This window comes from Poecile atricapillus, chromosome 26, assembly GCF_030490865.1.
Source record: "Poecile atricapillus isolate bPoeAtr1 chromosome 26, bPoeAtr1.hap1, whole genome shotgun sequence".
In the NCBI taxonomy this organism is placed as follows: Eukaryota; Metazoa; Chordata; class Aves; order Passeriformes; family Paridae; genus Poecile; species Poecile atricapillus.
In genome coordinates, this window is record NC_081274.1 from 901,237 (window position 1) to 925,280 (window position 24,044).

Below are 24,044 nucleotides of genomic sequence, written 5' to 3' on the forward strand. Positions count from 1 at the left end.
TAGGGGGGAAATTTGGGAATTTTGGGGGGAAATTTGGGATTTGGGAGAGAAAATTTGGGAATTTTGGAGGGAAATTTGGGATTTGGGGAGGGAAATTTGGGATTTTGGGGGGAAATTTTGGGATTTGGGGAGAAAATTTGGGATTTTTAGGGGGAAATTTGGGATTTTTGGGGAAAATTTTGGGAATTTTGGGGGAATTTTGGGGATTTGGGGGGAAAATTTTGGATTTGGGAAGGAAATTTTGGGAATTTTGGGGGATTTGGGGGGAAATTCTGGGAATTTTTGGGGAAAATTTTGGATTTTGGGGTAATTTTGGAGGATTTTGGGGGAAATTTGGGAATTTTGGGGGGAAATTCAGGAATTTAGGGGAGAAATTTGGGACATTTGGGGAAATCTGGGAGATTTGGGGGGAAAATTTGGAATTTTGGGGAGAAAATTCGGGATTTGGGGGAATTTGGGGTGAAAATTTGGGATTTCGAGGAGAAAATTTGGGGATTTTGGAGGAAAATTTGGAATTTTGGGGGGAATATTTGGAATTTGGGGGAAAATTTGGAATTTTGGGGAGAAAATTTGGAATTTTGGGGGGAAAATTTGGAATTTTGGGGAGAAAATTTGGAATTTTGGGGTTTTTTTTTTCATTTTAATGGATTTTAATGGGAATTTTTGGGGATTTTTTGGGAATTTTTTGGGAATCGGAGCCAGATTTGGGTGGAATTTTGGGAATTTTGGGAATTTTTGGGAATTTTTGGGTCTCACCTTGGGGCCCTGGCGCCCGGGGTATCCCGGCAATCCCGGAACTCCCAATTTTCCCTGTGGGAAAAAATCCCGATGGAATTTGGGAATCCTCCCCCCCTCCCCCCCAAAAAAAAATTGGGAATTTTTTCCCAAATTTCCCCCCCTTCCTTTTTTTTCCCGCCAAAAAATTCCCATTTTTTCCCCTTTTCCCAAAAAATCCCAAAAAAAATCCCCAAAAATCCCCATTTTCCCCCCAAAATCCCAATTTTTCCCCCAAAATTCCCATTTTCCCACCCCAAATTCCCAATTTTCCCCCTAAATCCCAATTTTTCCCCCCGAAATTCCCATTTTTTCCCCAAAATTCCCATTTTCCCTCCCCTTTCCCCCCAAATTCCTGATTTTTCCTGATTTTCCTGATTTTTCCCCAATTTCAACTTTTCTCCTCCCCAAATTCCCAAAAATTCCCGATTTCCCCCCCAAATCCCAATTTTCCCCCCAAAATTCCCATTTTTCCCCCCAAAATTCCCATTTTTTCCCCTCAAATCCCAATTTTCCCCCCCCAAAATTCTCATTTTCCCCCCAAATTCCCATTTTCTTCCCATTTTTCTCCCAAAGTTCCCAATTTTTCCCATTTTTCCCCCAAAATTCCCATTTTCCTCCCCAAATTCCCTTTTTTTCCCATTTTCTCCCCATTTTCACCTTTTCCTCCCCCAATTCCTGATATTCCCTCCCCCAAAATTCCCATTTTTTCCCCTAAAATTCACTTTTTTTCCCAAAATCCTCATTTTTCCCCCCAAAATTCCCATTTTCCCCCCAATTTTTCCCATTTTCACCCCCAAAATTCCCCATTTTTCCCCCAAAATCCCCATTTTCCCCCCAAAATTCCCACTTTTCCCCTCCCATTTTCCCCCAAAAATTCCCAAAATTCCCATTTTCCCCCCAAAAAATCCCAATTTTTCCCCCAAAATCCCAATTTTCCCTCCAAAATTCCCAATTTTTTCCATTTTTTCCCCCAAAATTCCCATTTTCCTTCCCAAAATTCCCATTTTTCCCCCCAAAATCCCCATTTTTCCCCCAAAATTCCCGTTTTTCCCGTTTTTTCCCCATTTTCACCTTTCCCCCCCCAATTCCTGATTTTCCCTCCCCCAAAAACCCGATTTTTTTTCTCCAAAATTCCCCATTTTTCCCCCAAAATCCCAATTTTTCCCCCCAAAATCCCAATTTTCCCCCCAAAATCCCCATTTTTCCCCCAAAATTCCCACTTTTCCTCTCCCATTTTCCCCCAAAAATTCCCAAAATTCCCATTTTCCCCCCAAAAAATCCCAATTTTTCCCCCCAAAATTCCCATTTTTCCCCCAAAATTCCCGATTTTTCCCGTTTTTCCCGTTTTTTCCCATTTTTCCCCGTTTTTCCCCATTTTCACCTTTTCCCCCCAATTCCTGATTTTCCCTCCCCCAAAATCCCCATTTTTCCCCCAAAATTCCTGATTTTCCCCCCAAAGTTCCCAATTTTTCCCATTTTTCCCCCAAAATCCCTATTTTTCCCCCCAAAATTCCCATTTTTCCCCCAAAATTCCCATTTTTCCCCCCAAATTCCCATTTCCCCCCCAAATTTCCCAATTTTTCCCATTTTCCCCCCAAAAAATCCCAATTTTTCCCCCAAAATCCCAATTTTCCCTCCAAAATTCCCAATTTTTTCCATTTTTTCCCCCAAAATTCCCATTTTCCCCCCAAAATTCCCCAATTTCCCCCCAAAATTCCCCATTTTTTCCCCAAAATTCCCAATTTTTCCCATTTTTTTCCCCCAAAATTCCCATTTTTTCCCCAAAATCCCCATTTTTCCCCCCAAAATTCCCGTTTTTTCCCTTTTTTTCCCGTTTTTTCCCGTTTTCTCCCCATTTTCACCTTTTCCCCCCCAATTCCGGCCTCTCCGGGGTCTCCGGGGGGTCCCGAGCGTCCCTTGGGTCCCTCGGAGCCGTCGGAGCCGCGGGAGCCGGGAGCGCCCGGATCGCCCTGGAAACGGAGAAAAAACGGGAATTTTGGGGGAAAAACGGGGATTTTGGGGGGAAAAACGGGAATTTTGGGGGAAAAAATGGGAATTTTGGGAGGAAAAATGGGAATTTTGGGGGAGAAAATGGGAGAGAAATGGGAATAAAAATGGGAATTTGGGGAGGAAAAATGGGAATTTTGGGAGAAAAAATGGGAATTTTGGGGGGAAAAATGGGGATTTCGGGAAAAACGAGAATTTTGGGAAAAAAAACGGGGATTTCGGGAAAAACGGGAATTTTGGGGGCAAAAACGGGGATTTTGGGAAAAAAGGGAATTTTGGGAGGAAAAATGGGAATTTTGGGGGGAAAAATGGGAATTTGGGGGGAAAAATGGGAATTTGGGGGAAAAAACCGTGAATTTTGGGGGAAAAATGGGAATTTTGGGGGAAAAATTGGGAATTTTGGGGGGAAAATTGGGAATTTTGGGAGGAAAAAATGGGAATTTTGGGGGGAAAAATGAGAATTTTGGGGGGAAAAATGGGAATTTTGGGGGAAAAATGGGAATTTCGGGAAAAAAAATGGGAATTTTGGGGGAAAAATGGGAAATTCGGGAAAAAGGGAATTTTGGGGGCAAAAAGGGGAATTTTGGGGAAAAAAATGGGAATTTTGGGAAAAAAAACGGGAATTTTGGGAAAATAAATGGGAATTTTGGGAGGAAAAATGGGAATTTTGGGGGAGAAAACGGGAGAAAAAATGGGAATTTGGGGAAAAACGGGAGAGGAAGAACGGGAATTTGGGGAAAATAAATGGGAATTTGGGGAGAGAAAGGGGAATTTTGGGAAAAATGGGAATTTTGGGGGGAAAAGAGGGGATTTTGGGGGAAAAATGGGGGAAAAATGGGAATTTTGGGAAAATAAATGGGAATTTTGGGAGGAAAAACAGGAATTTGGGGAAAAATGGGAGAGAAAAAATGGGAATTTTTGGAAAATAAATGGGAATTTGGGGAGAGAAAGGGGAATTTTGGGAAAAATGGGAATTTTGGGGGGAAAAATGGGAATTTTGGGGGGAAAATGGGGGAAAAATGGAAATTTTGGGAAAATAAACGGGAATTTTGGGAGGGAAAAGGGGGAAAAATGGGATTTTTGGGAGGGGAATTTTGGGAATTTGGGGGAAATTTGGGATTTGGGGATTCCTGAATTTCTGGGATTCCCGGAATTCCCGGAATTCCTGGAATTCCCAACTCACCCGATCGCCTTTGACTCCAACATCGCCCTTGAATCCTGGAGCTCCTTCCTCGCCCTGCTCGGGAATGTTCCGGGAATTTTTTTGGGAATTTTTGGGAATTTTTTAAGGAATTTTTTAGGGAATTTTTAGGGAATTTTTTTTTATTTTTAAAAGATTTTTAAAGGAATTTTTTAGGGAATTTTTGGGAATTTTTGGGGATTTGTAAAAGATTTTTAAAGGAATTTTTTAGGGAATTTTTGGGAATTTTTAGAAGATTTTTTAGGGAATTTTTTAGGGATTTTTAAGGAATTTTTTGGGAATTTTTTTGGATTTTTTTTTTATTTTTAAAAGATTTTAAAAGGGATTTTTTAGGGAATTTTTGGGAATTTTTAGAAGATTTTTAAAGGAATTTTTTAGGGAATTTTTTGGGAATTTTTAAAGGAATTTTTAAAGGAATTTTTGGGAAAATTTTTAGGGAATTTTTGAGAATTTTTAAAGGATTTTTTTAGGGATTTTTTTTGGAATTTTGGGGGATTTTTGAAAGATTTTTAGGGAATTTTTTGAGAATTTTTTTGGTTTTTTTGGGAATTTTTAAAGGAATTTTTTAGGGAATTTTTGGGAATTTTTAAAGGAATTTTTGGGGGAATTTTTTGAGAATTTTTGGGGGATTTTTGAAAGATTTTTTGGGAAAATTTTTAGGGAATTTTTGAGAATTTTTAAAGGATTTTTTTAGGGATTTTTTGGGAATTTTTGGGGGTTTTTTGGGAATTTTTAAAGGAATTTTTTGGGAATTTTTGGGGTTTTTTGGGAATTTTTAAAGGAATTTTTTAGGGAATTTTTGGGAATTTTTTAAGGAACTTTTGGGGGAATGTTTTGGGAATTTTTTGGGAATTTTTAAAAGATTCTTTGGGAAAATTTTTAGGGAATTTTTGAGAATTTTGGGGGATTTTTGAAAGATTTTTAGGGAATTTTTTGGGAATTTTTGGGAATTTTTAAAAGATTTTTTGGGAAAATTTTTAGGGAATTTTTGAGAATTTTTAAAGGATTTTTTAAGGGATTTTTTTGGAATTTTGGGGGATTTTTGAAAGATTTTTAGGGAATTTTTTAGGGAATTTTTTGGGGTTTTTTGGGGAATTTTTAAAGGAATTTTTTGGGGAATTTTTGGGAATTTTTTACGGAATTTTTGGGGGAATTTTTTGGGAATTTTTTGGGATTTTTAAAAGATTTTTTGGGAAAATTTTTAGGGAATTTTTGAGAATTTTTAAAGGATTTTTTTAGGGATTTTTTTTGGAATTTTGAGGGATTTTTGAAAGATTTTTAGGGAATTTTTAGGGAATTTTCGGGGGGGATTTTAAAAAGATTTTTAAAGGAAATTTTTTGGGAATTTTTGGGAATCTTTTACGGAATTTTTGGGGGAATTTTTTGGGAATTTTTTGGGGATTTTTAAAAGATTTTTTGGGAAAATTTTTAGGGAATTTTTGAGAATTTTGGGGGATTTTTTTAGGGATTTTTTGGGAATTTTGGGGGATTTTTGAAAGATTTTTAGGGAATTTTTTGGGAATTTTTGGGGGGATTTTAAAAAGATTTTTAAAGGAATTTTTCTGGGAACTTTTGGGAATTTTTTAAGGAATTTTTAGGAAAATTTTTAGGGAATTTTTAAAGGAATTTTTTAGGGAATTTTTTTGGGAATTTTTGGGGTTTTTTTGGGAATTTTTAAAGGAATTTTTTTTGGGAATTTTTGGGAATCTTTTACGGAATTTTTGGGAGAATTTTTTGGGGATTTTTTGGGGATTTTTTTAGGGAATTTTTGAGAATTTTTAAAGGATTTTTTTAGGGATTTTTTTGGAATTTTGGGGGATTTTTGAAAGATTTTTAGGGAATTTTTTGGGAATTTTTGGGGGAATTTTTTGGGAATTTTTTTGGAATTTTTAAAAGATTTTTTGGGAAAATTTTTAGGGAATTTTTGAGAATTTTTAAAGGATTTTTTTAGGGATTTTTTGGAATTTTGGGGGAATTTTTTGGTGGATTTTAAAAAGATTTTTAAAGGAATTTTTTGGGAACTTTTGGGAATTTTTAAAGGAATTTTTTAGGGATTTTTTTTGGAATTTTGGGGGGATTTTTAAAAGATTTTTAAAGGAATTTTTTAGGGAATTTTTGGGGATTTTTAAAAGATTTAAGAAAGATTTTTAAAGGAACTTTTTTGGCATTTTTGGGAGTTTTTAAAGGAATTTTTAGGGAATTTTTTGGGAATTTTTGGGGGGATTTTTAAAGGATTTTTAAAGGAATTTTTTAGGGAATTTTTGGGAATTTTGGGGGATTTTTTTGGAATTTTTTGGGATTTATTTTGGAATTTTGGGGAATTTATTTTATTTATTTTTGGGATTTTTGCGGGATTTATTTTGGAATTTTTTGGGAATTTTTTGGGTTTTTTTGGGGAATTTTTAAAGGAATTTTTTAGGGAATTTTTGGGAATTTTAAAAGGAATTTTTGGGGCAATTTTTTGGGAATTTTTTGGGGGATTTTTAAAAGATTTTTTGGGAAAATTTTTAGGGATTTTTTGGGAATTTTGGGGGATTTTTGAAAGATTTTTAGGGAATTTTTTGGGAATTTTTGGGGATTTTTAAAGGAATTTTTGGGAAAATTTTTAGGGAATTTTTGAGAATTTTTAAAGGATTTTTTTAGGGATTTTTTGGGAATTTTGGGGGATTTTTGAAAGATTTTTAGGGAATTTTTTTGGGATTTTAAAATGATTTTTAAAGGAATTTTTTTGGGAATTTTGGGAATTTTTTAAGGAATTTTTAGGAAAATTTTTAGGGAATTTTTGGGATTTTCTTTGAATTTCTGGGGAATTTCTTGGGAATTCTTTCTTGGAATTTATTGGGAATTTTTTGGGGGAATTTTTGGGAATTTTTGGGCATTTTTGGAAGAATTTCTTGGGAATTTTGTTGGGATTTTTTGGGAATTTTTTTGGAATTTCTCGGGAATTTTATTTTTAATTTCTGGGGAATTTTTGGGGGATTTCTTGGGAATTTTGGGGAATTTTTTGGAAATATTTTTTTTCATTTCTTGGGAATTTTTGGGGCAATTTCTGGGGAATTTTTTTTTAATTTTGGGGATTTTTTGGGGATTTTTTTTGGGAATTTTTGGGGGAAATTTTTGGGAATTTCTTGGGAATTTTTGGGATTTTCTTTGAATTTCTGGGGAATTTCTTGGGAATTCTTTCTTGGAATTTCTTGGGAATTTCTGGGGGGAATTTTTGGGTTTTTTGGGTATTTTTGGAAGAATTTCTTGGGAATTTTGTTGGGATTTTTTTGGGAATTTTTTTGGAATTTCTCGGGAATTTTATTTTTAATTTCTGGGGAATTTTTGGGGGATTTCTTGGGAATTTTGGGGAATTTTTTGGAATTTTTTTTTTCATTTCTTGGGAATTTTTGGGGCAATTTCTGAGGATTTTTTTTTTTTTAATTTTTGGGATTTTCTGGGGATTTTTTTAGGGAATTTTTGTGGGAAATTTTTGGGAATTTCTTGGGAATTTTGGGGATTTTCTTTTAATTTCTGGGGAATTTCTTGGGAATTCTTTCTTGGAATTTCTTGGGAATTTTTTGGGGGAATTTTTGGGAATTTTTGGGCATTTTTGGAAGAATTTCTTGGGAATTTTGTTGGGATTTTTTGGGAATTTTGGGGGAATTTTTTGGGATTTTTTTTGGAATTTCTTGGGAATTTTATTTTTAATTTCTGGGGGATTTTTTGGGTAATTTTGGGAATTTTTGGGAATTTTTTGGGAATTTGGGGTGGGGGAGGGGCTCTCACCTTCTCCCCCTTGTGACCCTTCAGCCCCCGGATGCCGTCGATTCCCTGGAAAAACGGAAAAATGGGGAAAAATTGGGAAAAAATGGGAAAAATGGGGAAAAAATGGGGAAAAATTGGGAAAAATTGGGGGAAAATGGGGAAAAATTGGGAAAAATTGGGGGAAAAATTGGGGGAAAAATTGGGAAAAAATGGGAAAAATGGGGAAAAAATGGGAAAAAATGGGAAAAATGGGGAAAAAATGGGAAAAAATGGGAAAAATGGGGGAAAATGGGGAAAAATTGGGAAAAATTGGGGGAAAAATTGGGGGAAAAAATGGGAAAAATGGGGAAAAAATGGGGAAAAATGGGGAAAATTGGGAAAAACGGGAAAAATGGGGGAAAAATGGGGAAAAAATTGGGAAAAATTGGGGAAAAATGGGGAAAATGGGGAAAATTGGGAAAAAATGGGGAAAAATTGGGGAAAAATGGGGAAAAATTGGGAAAAATGGGAAAAATTGGGAAAAAATGGGAAAAATGGGGAAAAACGGGGAAAAAATGGGGGGAAAATGGGAAAAATTAGGAAAAATTGGGAAAAATTGGGGAAAAATGGGGAAAAAGGGGAAAATGGAAGGAAATTTTGGAAAAATTGGGAAAAATGGGGAAAAATGGGGAAAAATGGGGAAAAATGGGGAAAAATTGGGAAAAATGGGGAAAAATGGGAAAAAATGGGGAAAAAATGGGAAAAATTGGGGAAATGGGAGGAAATCTGGGAAAATCCAGGAAAAATCCGGAAAAATTTGAGAGAAATCTGGAAAAATTGTGGGAAAATCCGGGAAAAATGCGGAAAATCAGGAAAAAATCCAGGAAAAATTGAGGAAATTGGGGAAAATGGAGAAAAATTGGGAAAATTCAGGGGAAATTTGGGAAAAATTTGGGAAAATTTGGGAAAATCTGGAAAAATTGAGGCAAAATCTGGGAAAAATTGTGGGAAAATACGGGAAAAATGGGGAAAATTGGGAAAAAATCTGGGAAAAATTGAGGAAATTGAGGAAAATGGGGAAAATTTGGGAAAATTCATTGGAAATTTGGGAAAAAATTGGGAAAATTTGGGAAAATCTGGAAAAATTGAGGAGAAACTGGGAAAAATTGGGGAAAAATCAGGGAAAAAATCATGGAAAAAATCAGGAAAAAAAAATTGAGGAAATTGGGGAAAATGGGGGAAAATATGGGAAAAATTGGAGGAAATTTGGGGAAAAAATGGGAAAAATGGGGGAAAATCAGGAAAAAATCCAGGAAAAATCGAGGAAATTGGGGAAAATGAAGAAAATTTGGGAAAATTCTTTGGAAATTTGGGAAAAATTTGGGAAAATTTGGGAAAATCTGGAAAAATTGAGGAGAAATCTGGGAAAATTTGTGGGAAAATCTGGGAAAAATGGGGAAAAAATCAGGAAAAAATCCGGGAAAAATTGAGAAAATTGGGGAAAATGGAGAAAAAATGGGAAAATTCAGGGGAAATTTGGGAAAATTTGGGAAAAATTTGGGAAAATCTCACCTTGAGGCCGCGGGGGCCGGGGTAGCCCTGGGGACCCTGGGGACCGGCGGGACCCTGCGGAAATTCGGGATTTAGGGATGGAATCCCAAAATTTGGGAATTTTCCAGGGGTTTGGGGGGGATTTGGGGGATTTTTTGGGAATTTTTTGGGATTTGGGGATTTTTGGGATTTTTTTTGGATTTTTGGGGATTTTTTGGGGGATTTTTTTGGGGATTTTTTGGGGAATTTTTGGGGGGATTTGGGGGAATTTTTGGGAGAATTTTGGGGGAATTTTTGGGATTTTCTGGGAATTTGGGGGGATTTGGGGGAATTTTTTGGGATTTGGGGATTTTTGGGATTTTCTGGGATTTTTGGGGATTTTTTGGGGATTTTTTGGGGGGGATTTGGGGGAATTTTTGGGATTTTTTGGGAATTTTGGGGAGAATTTTTGGGGAATTTTTGGGATTTTCTGGGAATTTTGGGGGGAATTTTTGGGATGGGATTTTTTGGGAATTTTTGGGAGAATTTTTGGGGAATTTTTTGGATTTTCTGGGAATTTTGGGGGGATTTGGGGAGGGATTGGGGGAATTTTTTGGGATTTGGGGATTTTTGGGATTTTCTGGGATTTTTGGGGATTTTTTGGGAATTTTGGGAGAATTTTTGGGGAATTTTTGGGGAATTTTTGGGATTTTCTGGGAATTTTGGGGGGAATTTTTGGGGGGATTTTTTGGGAATTTTGGGAGAATTTTTGGGGAATTTTTGGGATTTTCTGGGAATTTTGGGGGGATTTGGGGGAATTTTTTGGGATTTGGAGGGATTTTAGGGGGATTTTTGGGAATTTTTGGGAGAATTTTTGGGGAATTTTTGGGATTTTCTGGGAATTTGGGGGGATTTGGGGGAATTTTTTGGGATTTGGGGATTTTTGGGATTTTCTGGGATTTTTGGGGATTTTTTTGGGATTTTTGGGGGAATTTTGGGGGGATTTTGGGGAATTTTTGGGATTTTCTGGGAATTTTGGGGGGATTTGGGGAGGGATTTGGGGAATTTTTTGGGATTTGGGGATTTTTGGGATTTTCTGGGATTTTTGGGGATTTTTTTGGGGATTTTTTTGGGGATTTTTTGGGGGGATTTGGGGGAATTTTTGGGATTTTCTGGGAATTTTGGGGAATTTTGGGGGGAATTTTTGGGGGGATTTTTTTGGAATTTTGGGAGAAATTTGGGGGAATTTTTGGGATTTTCTGGGAATTTGGGGGGATTTGGGGGAATTTTTTGGGATTTGGGGATTTTTGGGATTTTCTGGGATTTTGGGGGATTTTTGGGGGATTTTTGGGGAATTTTTGGGGGATTTGGGGGAATTTTTGGGATTTTCTGGGAATTTTGGGGGGAATTTTTGGGGGGATTTTTTGGGAATTTTGGGAGAATTTTTGGGGAATTTTTGGGATTTTCTGGGAATTTTGGGGGGGATTTGGGGAGGGATTTGGGGAATTTTTTGGGATGTGGGTGGATTTTAGGGGGATTTTTGGGAATTTTGGGAGAATTTTGGGGGAATTTTTTGGATTTTCTGGGAATTTTGGGGAATTTTGGGGGGAATTTTTGGGGGGATTTTTTGGGAATTTTTGGGAGAATTTTTGGGGAATTTTTTGGATTTTCTGGGAATTTTGGGGGGATTTGGGGGGGGATTTGGGGGAATTTTTTGGGATTTGGGGGGAATTTTTGGGGGGATTTTTGGGGAATTTTTGGGATTTTCTGGGAATTTGGGGGGATTTGGGGGAATTTTTTGGGATTTGGGGTTTTTTTGAGGGGATTTAGGAAGATTTTTTGGGAATTTTGGGAGGATTTTGGGGAATTTTGGGAGGATTTTGGGGATTTTTTTGGATTTTGGGGGGATTTTGGAGGAATTTGGGGTTTTTGGGATGGGATTTTCAGGATTTTGGGGTTTTGGGGGTGGAATTTTCAGGATTTGGGGGATTTGGGGATGGAATTTTGGGAGGATTTGGGGGGATTTGGGGGTTTTTGGGATGGAATTTTCAGGATTTTGGGATTTTAGGATGGAATTTTCAGGATTTGGGGGATTTGGGGAGGAATTTTGGGAGGATTTGGGGGAATCTGGGGTTTTTGGGATGGGATTTTCAGGATTTGGGGAATTTTGGGATGGAATTTTTGGGATTTTCAGGGTTTGGGGAGGGATTTTGGGGGGATTTTGAGGAATTTTGGGGTTTTTGGGATGGAATTTTCAGGATTTGGGGGATTTGGGGAGGAATTTTGGGAGGATTTGGGGGAATTTTGGGGTTTTTGGGATGGAATTTTCAGGATTTGGGAGAAATTTTGGGATTTTTGGGATGGAATTTTCAGGATTTGGGAGAAATTTGGGGGTTTTGGGATGGAATTTTCAGGATTTGGGGAATTTTGGGATGGAATTTTTGGGATTTTCAGGATTTGGGGGATTTTGGGATGGAATTTTGGGAGGATTTGGGGGGGATTTGGGGATTTTGGGATGGAATTTTCAGGATTTGGGGGATTTGGGGAGGAATTTTGGGAGGATTTGGGGGGATTTTGGGGTTTTTGGGATGGAATTTTCAGGATTTGGGGAATTTTGGGATGGAATTTTTGGGATTTTCAGGATTTGGGGGAATTTCGGAGTTTTTGGGATGGAATTTTTGGGATTTGGGGTTTTGGGGGTGGAATTTTCAGGATTTGGGGGAATTTCGGGGTTTTTGGGATGGAATTTTCAGGATTTGGGGAATTTTGGGATGAAATTTTTGGGATTTTCAGGGTTTGGGGGATTTGGGGAGGAATTTTGGGAGGATTTGGGGGAATTTCGGGGTTTTTGGGATGGAATTTTCAGGATTTGGGGTTTTTGGGATGGAATTTTCACGATTTGAAGGATTTTGGGATTTTTGGGATGGAATTTTCAGGATTTGGGAGAAATTTGGGGGTTTTGGGATGGAATTTTCAGGATTTGGGGAATTTTGGGATGAAATTTTTGGGATTTTCAAGATTTGGGGGATTTTGGGATGGAATTTTGGGAGGATTTGGGGGAATTTCGGGGTTTTTGGGATGGAATTTTCAGGATTTGGGGAATTTTGGGATGGAATTTTTTGGATTTTCAGGATTTGGGGGATTTGGGGATGGAATTTTGGGAGGATTTTGGGGAATTTTGGGGTTTTTGGGATGGGATTTTCAAGATTTTGGGGTTTTGGGGGTGGAATTTTCAGGATTTGGGGGATTTGGGGAGGAATTTTGGGAGGATTTGGGGGGATTTGGGATTTTTGGGATGGAATTTGCAGAATTTGGGGAATTTTTGAATGGAATTTCTTGGATTTTCAGGATTTGGGGGGATTTTGGGGTTTTTGGGGATGGAATTTTCAGAATTTTGGAGAAATTTGGGGTTTTGGGATGGAATTTTCGGGATTTTGGGAATTTGGGGAGGGATTTTGGGGGATTTTGGGGTTTTTGGGATGGAATTTTCAGGATTTGGGGGATTTGGGGATGGAATTTTGGGAGGATTTGGGGGGGATTTGGGGATTTTGGGATGGAATTTTCAGGATTTGGGGGATTTGGGGAGGAATTTTGGGAGGATTTGGGGGGATTTTGGGTTTTTGGGATGGAATTTTCAGGATTTGGGGAATTTTGGGATGGAATTTTTTGGATTTTCAGGATTTGGGGGATTTTGGGATGGAATTTTGGGAGGATTTGGGGGAATTTTGGGGTTTTTGGGATGGAATTTTCACGATTTGAAGGATTTTGGGGTTTTTGGGATGGAATTTTCAGGATTTGGGGAATTTTGGGATGGAATTTTCAGAATTTGGGAGAAATTTTGGGGTTTTTAGGATGGAATTTTCTGGATTTGGGGAATTTTGGGATGGAATTTTCGGGATTTTCAGGATTTGGGGGATTTGGGGATGGAATTTTGGGAGGATTTGGGGGAATTTTGGGGTTTTTGGGATGGAATTTTCAGGATTTGGGGAATTTTGGGATGGAATTTTCAGGATTTGGGGAATTTTGGGATGGAATTTTTGGGATTTTCAGGATTTGGGATGGAATTTTGGGAGGATTTGGGGGAATTTTGGGGTTTTTGGGATGGGATTTTCAGGATTTGGGGTTTTGGGGGTGGAATTTTCAGGATTTGGGGGATTTGGGGTGGAATTTTGGGGGATTTTGGGGGGATTTTGGGGTTTTTGGGATGGGATTTTCAGGATTTGGGGAATTTTGGGATGGAATTTTTGGGATTTTCAGGGTTTGGGGTGGGATTTTGGGGGGATTTTGAGGAATTTTGGGGTTTTTGGGATGGAATTTTCAGGATTTGGGGAATTTTGGGATGGAATTTTTGGGATTTTCAGGATTTGGGGGATTTGGGGAGGAATTTTGGGAGGATTTTAGAGGATTTTGGAATTTTAGGATGGAATTTTCTGGATTTGAAGGATTTGGGGAGGTTTTTGGGATGGGATTTTCAGGATTTGGGGTTTTTGGGATGGAATTTTCAGGATTTGGGGTTTTGGGGGTGGAATTTTCAGGATTTTTGGAATTTGGGAAGGAATTTTGGGGGAATTTTGGGGGTTTTTGGGGTCACCTGTCCTCCCCTGCCGCCGGGGGGTCCCTCCTTGCCGGGGTGACCCTGGAGTGGGGGAAGGGCACCCAAAATTTGGGATGGGGACACCCCAAAATTTGGGGTGACCCCACCCCAGAACCCAAATTTGGGGTTTTTGGGGTGGATTTTGGGGGGGAATTTTGGGAATTTTTGGGAACTCACCGGGTCTCCGTCCAATCCCGGCATTCCCGGCAGCCCCGGCTTCCCCTGGGGACCCTGAGGGGAAATTTGGGGTCACCCCCAGCCCCAAAATTACCCCAAAACCACCCGAAATCAGCCCAAAATCACCCGAAATCAGCCCAAAATTACATCAGGACCCCCAAAATCACCCCTGGACACCCAAAATTACCCCAAAATCACCCCAAATCACCCCAAATCCCCCCAAAATCCCAAATTTTTTCCCAAAATTCCCATTTTTTCCCCCAAATTCCCCCCAAAATTCAATTTTTTCCCCAAAATTCCCCCCAAATTCCCTTTTTTCCCCAAAATCCCCCTAAAATCCCAATTTTAGCCCGAAAATCCCCCCAAAATCCCAATTTTTCCCCCAAATTCCCCCCAAATTCCCAATTTTTTCCCAAAATTCCCATTTTTTCCCCAAAATTCCCCTAAATTCCCATTTTTCCCCCAAAATCCCCCAAAAATCCACCCAAAATCCCAATTTTTCCCCCAAATTCCCGATTTTTTCCCCAAACTCCCATTTTTTCCCCAAAATTCCCAATTTTTTCCAGAAATTCCCACTTTTTCCCAAAATTCCCATTATTGTTCCCCAAAATTCCCCCCCAAATCCCAATTTTTCCCCAAAATTCCCCCCAAAATCCCAATTTTTCCAGAATTCCCAAATTTTTTCCCAAAATTCCCATTTTTTCCCCCAAATTCCCCCCAAAATTCAATTTTTTCCCCCAAATTCCCCCCAAATTCCCAATTTTTTCCACAAATTCCCACTTTTTCCCAAAATTCCCATTATTTTTCCCCAAAATTCCCCTCAAATTCCCATTTTTTCCAGAAATTCCCACTTTTTTCCAAAATTCCCATTATTTTTCCCCAAATTCCCCCCAAAATCCCAATTTTTCCCCAAAATTCCCCCCAAATTCCCAATTTTCCCCCAAACTTCCCCCCAAAATCCCAATTTTTCCCCCAAAATCCCAATTTTTTCCCCAAATTCCCATTTTTTCCCCAAAATTCCCCCCAAAATCCCAATTTTTCCCCCAAAATCCCAATTTTTTCCCCAAATTCCCATTTTTTCCCCAAATTCCCACTTTTTTCCCAAAATTCCCGTTTTTTCCCCCAAACCTTCTCTCCGCGGGGTCCGGTGGCTCCTTGGGGTCCGGGGAGTCCCTGGAAACCCAAAAATGGGGAAAAAACGGGAAAAACGGGAATTTTGGGAGGAAAAAAGGGAATTTTGGGGGGAAAAATGGGAATTTTTGGGGAAAAATGGGAATTTTGGGGTGAAAAAAGGGAATTTTTGGGGTGAAAAAAGGGAATTTTGGGGTGAAAAAAGGGAATTTTGGGGGAAAAATGGGATTTTTTTGGAGGAGAAAAGGTGAAATTTTGGATAAAAATGGGAATTTTGGGGCAGAAAAATGGGATTTTTTGGGGGAAAAATGGAAATTTTGGAGGAGAAAGGGGAATTTTGGGGGGAAAATGGGAATTTTTGAGGGGAAAAATTTGGGAATTTTTGGGGAAAAGAATGAATTTTGGGAGGGAAAATGGGAATTTTAGGGGGAAAAATGGGAATTTTGGGTCAAAAAAAGGGAATTTTGGGGTAAAAAAGGGGAATTTTGGGGTGAAAAGGGGGAATTTACAGGAAAAGAAGGAATTTTGGGAAGAAAAAAGGACATTTTTGGGGAAAAAGGGAATTTTGGGGTGGAAAAATGGGAATTTTGGATTAAAAATGGGAATTTTGGGGTGAAAAATGGGAATTTTGGATTAAAAATGGGAATTTTTGGGGGGAAAATGGGAATTTTGGGTGGAAATGGGATTTTTAAGGAGGAAAGGGAGAATTTTGGGAGAAAAAAGGGAATTTTTGGAGGAGAAAAGGGAATTTGGGGTAAAAATGGGATTTTTTGGGGGAAAAATGTGAAATATTGTGGAAAAAATGGGAATTTTGGGGAAAAATGGGAATTTTGTGGGGAAAAATGGGAATTTTTGGGGAAAAATGGGAATTTTAAGAGGAAAAATGGGAATTTTAAGAGGAAAAATGGAAATTTTGGAGGAGAAAAGGGAATTTTTGGGGAAAAATGGGAATTTTTGGGGAAAAGGATGAATTTTGGGAGGGAAAATGGGATTTTTTGGGGAAAAATGGGATTTTTTAGGGTGAAAAATGGGAATTTTGGGGGGAAAAAAGGGAATTTTGGGTCAAAAAATGGGAATTTAGGGGTGAAAAAGGGGAATTTATGGGAAAATAAGGAATTTTGGGGTGAAAAATGGGAATTTTGGGGTAAAAAAGGGGAGTTTTGGGGTGAAAAAGGGGAATTTACAGGAAAAGAAGGAATTTTGGGAAGAAAAAAGGACATTTTTGGGGAAAAATAGAATTTTAGGGTGGAAAAATGGGAATTTTGGATTAAAAATGGGAATTTTGGGGTGGAAAAAGGGAATTTTTGGGGGAAAATTGGAATTTTTGGGGGGAAAATGGGAATTTTCGGGGGAAAAATGGGAATTTTGGGGGAAAAATGGGAATTTTGGGATGGAAAATGGGATTTTTTGGGGAAAATGGGATTTTTTGGGGTGAAAAATGGGAGTTTTGGGGTGGGAAAAAGGGAATTTTTTGGGAAAAAGGGAATTTTGGGGTGAAAAATGGGAATTTTGGGGGGAAAATGGGAATTTGGGGAAAAAAGGGGAATTTTGGGGCAGAAAAGGGATTTTTGTGGGAGAAAAGGGGAAATTTTGGGTAAAAATGGGAATTTTGGGGGGAAAATTGGAATTTCGGGTGGGAAAAAGGGAATTTTTTGGCAAAATGGGAATTTTTGGGGAAAATGGGAATTTTGGGGTGGAAAAAGGGGAATTTTGGGTGAAAAATGGGAATTTTAAGGGAAAAGAAGGAATTTTGGGAAGAAAAAAAGAAATTTTTGGGGAAAAATGGGAATTTTGGAAGAAAAAAGGATTTTTTGGGGTGAAAAAAGCGAATTTTGGGGTGGAAAAAGGAATTTTTTGGGAAAAAGGGAATTTTGGGGTGGAAAAATGGGAATTTTGGGGTGAAAAATGGGAATTTTGGGGTGAAAAATGGGAATTTTGGGGGGTCTCACCTGAGTCCCGGGGGTCCCTTGGTGCCCGGGGGGTCCCGGCTCTCCTTGGGGACCCTGGAATGTTCAAATCCCAAATTTTTCTCAGGAATTCCCAAATTTTGGGAGCGAAATTTGAGGAAAATTCTCCCAAAATCCCACTGAACCCAACCAGGATCCCCCCAAATCCACAAAAACTCCAAAAACTTCCCCAAAATTCCCATTTTTCCCCCCAAAATTCCCATTTTTCCCCCAAAATTCCCATTTTCCCCCCAAAATTCCCATTTTTCCCCCAAAATTCCCAATTTACCCCCAAAAATTCCCATTTTCCCCCCAAAATTCCCATTTTCCCCAAAATTCCCATTTTTCCACCCAAAATTCCCATTTTCCCCCCAAAATTCCCATTTTCCCCCCAAAATTCCCATTTTTCCCCCAAAATTCCCAATTTCCCCCCAAATTTCCCATTTTCAACCCAAAATTCCCATTTTCCACCCAAAATTCCCATTTTTTCTCCCAAAATTCCCACTTTCCCTCCCAAAATTCCCATTTTCCCCAAATTCCCAATTTTTCCCCCCCAAAATTCCCATTTTCCCACCCAAAATTCCCAATTTCCCCCCTAAAATTCCCATTTTTCCCCCCAAAATTCCCATTTTCCCCAAATTCCCAATTTTCCCCTCAAAATTCCCATTTTTCCCCCAAAAATTCCCATTTTTCCCCAAAATTCCCATTTTCAACCCAAAATTCCCCATTTTTCAACCCAAAAAATCCCATTTGCCCCCAAAATTTTCATTTTCCCCCAAAATTCCCAATTTCCCCCCTAAAATTCCCAATTTTCCTCTCAAAATTCCCATTTTCCCCCCCAAAATTCCCAATTTCCCCTCAAAATTCCCATTTTTCCTCCCAAAATTCCCATTTTCCTCAAATTCCCAATTTTTCCCACCGAAATTCCCAATTTTTCCCCCAAAATTCCCAATTTTTCCTGCCAAAATTCCCATTTTTCCCCAAAAATTCCCATTTTCAACCCAAAATTCCCCATTTTTCCCCCAAAAGTTCCCATTTTCCCCCAAAATTCCCACTTTCTCTCCCAAAATTCCCATTTTCCCCAAATTCCCAATTTTTCCCGCCGAAATTCCCAATTTTTCCCCCTAAAATTCCCATTTTTCCACCCCAAAATTCCCAGTTTTCCCCCAAAATCCCCATTTTCCCCCAAAATTCCCATTTTTCCCCCAAAATTCCCATTTTTCCTCCCAAAATTCCCATTTTTCCACCCAAAATTACCGAATTTTCCCCCAAAATTCCCATTTTCTCCCCAAAATTCCCATTTTCCTCCCAAAATTCCCATTTTTCCCCATAAAATTCCCAATTTTCCCCCCAAAATTCCCATTTACCCCCAAAATTCCCATTTTTCCACCCAAAATTCCCAAATTTTCCCCCAAAATTCCCATTTTCTCCCCAAAATTCCCATTTTTCCACCCAAAATTCCCATTTTTCCCCAAAAATACCCATTTTCAACCCAAAATTCCCCATTTTCCCCATAAAATTCCCATTTTTCCCCCAAAATTCCCATTTTCCCCCAAAAATTCCCAATTTTTCCCCCCAAAATTCCCATTTTTCCCCCAAAATTCCCAATTTTTCCCCCCAAAATTCCCATATTTTCCCCCAAAATCCCCAATTTTCCCCCCAAAATTCCCATTTTTTTCCCCAAAAATTCCCATTTTCCCCCCAAAATTCCCACTTTCCCCCAAAATTCCCATTTTTCCCCCAAAATTCCCAAATTTCCCCCAGAATTCCCAATTTTTCCCTTTTCCAGCCCAATCCTCACCAGGTTCCCTTTGGGCCCCACGGCCCCATCCGGACCTCGAACGCCCTGGGGGGAAAAATGGGGAAAAAACGGGAAAATTTGGGAAAATTTGGGAAAATTTGGGAATTTTGGGTGGAAAAAATGGGAATTTGGGGAATTTTGGGTGGAATTTTGGGGAATTTGGGGAAATTTTGGGGAAAATTGGGGAAAATTTGGGGAAAATTGGGGGAAAATTGGGAAAAAATGGGGGAAATTTTGGGAAAGTTTTGGGAAAATTTGGGGGAATTTGGGAATTTTGGGAAATTTTGGGGAAAATTGGGAAAAAATGGGGGAAATTTGAGGAAAATTTGGGGAATTTGGGGAAAATTTTGGGAAAATTGGGAAAATTTGGGTGGAATTTCAGGGGAATTTGGGGAAAATTTGGGGGAATTTGGGAAAATTGGGAAAATTTGGGGAAAATTTGGGGGAATTTGGGGAGATTTGGGGAAATTTGGGAAAATTTTGGGAAATTTTGGGGAAAATTGGGAAAAATCTGGGAAAATTTGGGGGAAAATTTGGGTGAAAGTTCAGGGGAATTTGGGGAAAATTTGGGAAAATTTGGGAAAATTTTGGGGAATTTTGGGAAATTTTTGGGAAAAGCTGGGGAAAAAGTTGGGAAATTTGGGAAAGTTGGGAAAATTTGGGGGAATTTGGGGAGTTTGGGGAAAATTTGGGGGAATTTGGGGAAAAACTTGGGAATATTTGGGGAATTTGGGAAAATTTGGGGAAAATTTGAGGAATTTGTGAGAATTTGGGGGAATTTGGGGGGAATTCGGGGACTTTGGGGAAATTTTGGGGAAAATTGGGGGAAAATTGGGAAAAAATGGGGGAAATTTGAGGAAAATTTGGGGAATTTGGGGAAAATTTGGGGAAAATTGGGAAAATTTGGGTGGAATTTCAGGGGAATTTGGGGAAAATTTGGGGGAATTTGGGGAAATTTGGGGAAATTTGGGAAAATTTTGGGAAATTTTGGGGAAAATTGGGGGAAAATTGGGAAAATTTTGGGAAAATTGGGGGAATTTGGGTGGAAGTTCAGGGGAATTTGGGGAAAATTTGGGGGAATTTTGGGGGTTTTGGGGTGGGATTTTTGGGATTTGAATTTTTTGGGTCAATTTGGGGGGATTTGGGTGAATTTTGGGTGAATTTTGGGGGAATTTTGGGTGAATTCTGGTGGATTTTGGGTGAAATTTGGGTGGATTTTGGTGAATTTTGGGTGAATTTTGGGGGAATTTTGGGTGAATTTTGGGTGAATTTTTGATGAATTTTTGATGAATTTGGGTGAATTTTGGGTGAATTTTGGGATGAATTTTGGGTGAATTTTTGGTGAATTTTGGGTGAATTTTGGGTGAAATTTGGGTGGATTTTGGGTGAATTTTGGGTGAATTTTGGGTGAATTTTGGGGGAATTTTGGGTGGATTTTGGGTGAATTTTGGGTGAAATTTGGGTGGATTTTGGGTGAATTTTGGGTGGATTTTGGGTGGATTTTGGGTGAATTTTGGGTGGATTTTGGGTGGATTTTGGGTGAATTTTGGGTGAAATTTGGGTGAATTTTTGGTGAATTTTGGGTGAATTTTGGGTGAATTTTTGGTGAATTTTGGGTGGATTTTGGGTGAATTTTGGGTGGATTTTGGGGGATTTTGGGGCATTTTGGGGGATTTTGGGGTGAAATTTTCAGTATTTTGAGGTTTTAGGGTGGATTTTGGGGGATTTTGGGTGAAATTTGGGGAATTTTGGGGGATTTTGGGGGGACTCACCGGGGGTCCCGGGATTCCGGGGGGGCCTTTGGGGCCCAGGAGACCTCGGGGACCCTGAGGGGGGGGAGGGGAAAATTGGGGGGGGTCAGACCCCAAAATTTGGGGTGAGACCCCCCAAAAAAGGGTCCAAAACATCCCAGAAATCGATTGGAAACCCCAAAAATGGGATCAGGACCCCCAAAAATGGGGAAAAGACACAAAAATGGGGAAAAAACCCAAAAATGGGGAAAAAGACCCCAAAAATGGGGGAAAAGACCCCAAAAAATGGGGAAAAAACCCAAAAATGGGGGAAAAGACCCAAAAATGGGGAAAAAACCCAAAAATGGGGGAAAAGATCCCAAAAATGGGGAAAAAGACCCCAAAAATGGGGGAAAAGACCCGAAAAATGGGGGAAAAGATCCCAAAAATGGGGAAAAAACCCAAAAATGGGGAAAAAACCCAAAAATGGGGAAAAAACCCAAAAATGGGGGAAAATACCCCAAAAATGGGTCCGGGATCCCCAAATTTGGTCTCAAATCCCCCCAAAAATGGGGAAAAGACCCCAAAAATTGAGGAAAAGACCCCAAAAATGGGAAAAGACCCCAAAAAAGGGTCCAAAAAATCCCAAAAATTACTCAGGGACCCCAAAAATGGGGGAAAAGCCACCAAAAAATTGGGAAAAGATCCCAAAATTGGTCCCAAATCCCTCAAAAATGGGGAAAAGACCCCAAAAATTGAGGAAAAGACCCCAAAAATGGGGGAAAAAACCCTAAAAATGGGGAAAAGACTCAGAAAATGGGGAAAAAGACCCCCAAAAATGGGGGAAAAGACCCCAAAAAATGGGGAAAAAACCCAAAAATGGGGGAAAAGACCCCAAAAATGGGGAAAAAACTCAAAAATGGGGAAAAGACCCCCAAAAATTGGGAAAAGACCCCAAAAATGGAGACAAGACCCCCAAAAATTGGGAAAAGATCCCAAAAATGGGGAAAAAACCCCAAAAATTGGGAAAAAAACCAAAAATGGGGGAAAAGACCCCAAAAATGGGGCCTGGATCCCCAAATTTGGTCTCAAATCCCCCCAAAAATTGGGAAAAGACCCCAAAAATTGAGGAAAAGACCCCAAGAATGGGAAAAGATCCCAAAAATGGGGGAAAAGACCCAAAAAAATTAATCAAGGACCCCAAAAATGGGGGAAAAGACCCCAAAAAATGAGGGAAAAACCCCCAAAAATGGGGAAAAAACCCAAAAATGGGGAAAAGACACCAAAAATTGAGAGAAAACCCCAAAAATGGGGGAAAAGACCCCAAAAATGGGAAAAAAACCCAAAAATGGGGGAAAAGACCCCAAAAAAGGGACAAGACCCCAAAATTGGTCCCAAATCCCCCCAAAAATTGGGAAAAGACCCCCAAAATGGGGAAAAAACCCAAAAAATGGGGAAAAAACCCCAAAATTGGGGAAAAGTCCCCAAAAAATTAATCAAGGACCCGAAAAATGGGGGAAAAGACCCCAAAAATGGGCCCGGGACCCCCAAAATTGGCCCTGAATCCCCCAAAAATTGAGGAAAAGACCCCAAAAATGGGGAAAAAACCCAAAAATGGGGAAAAGACCCCAAAAATGGGGGAAAAGATCCCAAAAATGGGGAAAAACCCCAAAAATGGGGAAAAAGACCCCAAAAATTGAGAAAAAAAACCCAAAAATTGAGGAAAAGACCCCAAAAATTGGGAAAAAAACCCAAAAATGGGGAAAAAACCCCAAAAATGGGGAAAAAAAACCCAAAAATGGGGGAAAAGATCCCAAAAATGGGGAAAAAAACCCAAAAATGGAGGAATTGACCCCAAATTTGGTCCCAAATCCCCCCCAAAAAAAGGTCCCAGAGCCTCAAAATTTTGGGATCTCCCCCAAATTTTGGGAATCTCCCCCAAATTTTGGGAATCTCCCCCAAATTTTGGGAATCTCCCCCAAATTTTGGGAATTTCCCCCAAATTTTGGGAATCTCCCCCAAATTACCGCCTCCCCCGGCAGCCCCCGGGGTCCAACGTCGCCATCGTCGCCCTGGGAGGGAAATTTTGGGAATTTTGGGGATTTTGGGATTTTTTGGGGATTTTTGGGAATTTTGGGGATTTTGGGAATTTTTGAGGAATTTTTGGGGATTTTTTGGGGATTTTTGGGGAATTTTTTGGGGATTTTTTGGGGATTTTGGGGGATTTTTGGGGGGTTTTGGGTGTGAAATCCCCCCCAAAATTCCCCAAAATTCCCCAAAATTCCCCAAAATTCCCCAAAATTCACCCGGGATTCCCAAAATCGACCCAGAAAACCCCAAAATCTCCCAAATTTCCCCCAAATTCCCACCAAGACCCCCGAAATTCCCCAAATTTTCCACAGGATCCCCCAAAATCCCCCCAAAATTCCTCAAATTCCCCCAAATCCCTCCCAGGACCCCCCAAATTTCCCCAAAATCCCAAATTTTTCCCCAAATCCCCCCAGGACCCCCCAAAATCCCAAATTTTCCCCAAATTCCCCCAAAAATTCCCCCCAGGATCCCCCAAAATCCCAAATTTTCCCCCAAATTCCCAAATTTTCCCAAAATTCCCAAATTTTCCCCCAAAATTCCCCCAGGATCCCCCAAAATCCCAAATTTTCCCCCAAATTCCCCCAAAAATCCCTCCCAGGACCCCCCAAAATCCCAATTTTTTTCCCCAAATTCCCAAATTCTCCCCAAAATTCCCAAATTTTCCCAAAATTCCGACATTTTCCCACAAAATCCCCCCAGGACCCCCCAAAATCCCAATTTTTTTTCCCCCTCAATTCCCAATTTTTCCCCCAAATTCCCAAATTTTCCCCCAAATTTTCCCCCAAATTTTTCCCCCAAATTTCCGAATTTTCCCAAAATTCCCAAATTTTCCCCCAATTCCCTCCAGGACCCCCAAAATTCCCCCAAAATCCCAAATTTTCCCCCAAATTCCCCCAAAAATCCCCCCCAGGACCCCCCAAATTCCCAATTTTTCCCCAAAATCCCAAATTTTCCCAAAATTCCCAAATTTCCCCCCAAAATCCCCCCAGGACCCCCCAAAATCCCAATTTTTTCCCCCAAAAATTCCCCCAAATTCCCCCAAAATTCCTCCCAGGACCCCCCAAATTCCCAATTTTTCTCCCAAATTCCCAAATTTTCCCCCAAAAATCCCAATTTTTTCCCCAAATCCCTCCCAGGACCCCCCAAAATCCCAATTTTTTTCCCCTCAATTCCCAATTTTTCCCCCAAATTCCCAAATTTTCCCCCAAATTCCCAAATTTTCCCAAAATTCCCAAATTTCCCCCCAATTCCCTCCTCACCCTCGCTCCGTCCTCGCCGGGGGGTCCCGGGGTCCCCTGGGAGCCGGGGTCACCCTGGGGGGGAAATTTGG

The 24,044-nt window shown here is 39.6% G+C and overlaps 1 protein-coding gene across 1 annotated transcript in view; it reads right to left on the reverse strand.

Annotated features, from left to right (window-relative positions):
• Nucleotides 1-24,044, reverse strand: part of COL11A2 (collagen type XI alpha 2 chain) — a gene marked incomplete at its 3' end in the record, with an annotated part of 124,087 nt that overhangs the window by 60,931 nt on the left and 39,112 nt on the right. The window contains exons 12-24 of the mRNA XM_058857302.1: nucleotides 23,974-24,027; nucleotides 22,651-22,695; nucleotides 20,666-20,719; nucleotides 18,894-18,938; nucleotides 17,096-17,149; nucleotides 15,144-15,188; nucleotides 14,016-14,069; nucleotides 13,836-13,880; nucleotides 9,287-9,340; nucleotides 7,757-7,801; nucleotides 3,968-4,021; nucleotides 2,640-2,747; nucleotides 757-810 (exon numbers count right to left, since the gene is read on the reverse strand). Of these exons, the coding sequence (XP_058713285.1) occupies nucleotides 757-810; nucleotides 2,640-2,747; nucleotides 3,968-4,021; nucleotides 7,757-7,801; nucleotides 9,287-9,340; nucleotides 13,836-13,880; nucleotides 14,016-14,069; nucleotides 15,144-15,188; nucleotides 17,096-17,149; nucleotides 18,894-18,938; nucleotides 20,666-20,719; nucleotides 22,651-22,695; nucleotides 23,974-24,027 (711 nt within the window). The remainder of the gene's footprint in view (nucleotides 1-756; nucleotides 811-2,639; nucleotides 2,748-3,967; nucleotides 4,022-7,756; nucleotides 7,802-9,286; nucleotides 9,341-13,835; nucleotides 13,881-14,015; nucleotides 14,070-15,143; nucleotides 15,189-17,095; nucleotides 17,150-18,893; nucleotides 18,939-20,665; nucleotides 20,720-22,650; nucleotides 22,696-23,973; nucleotides 24,028-24,044) is intronic.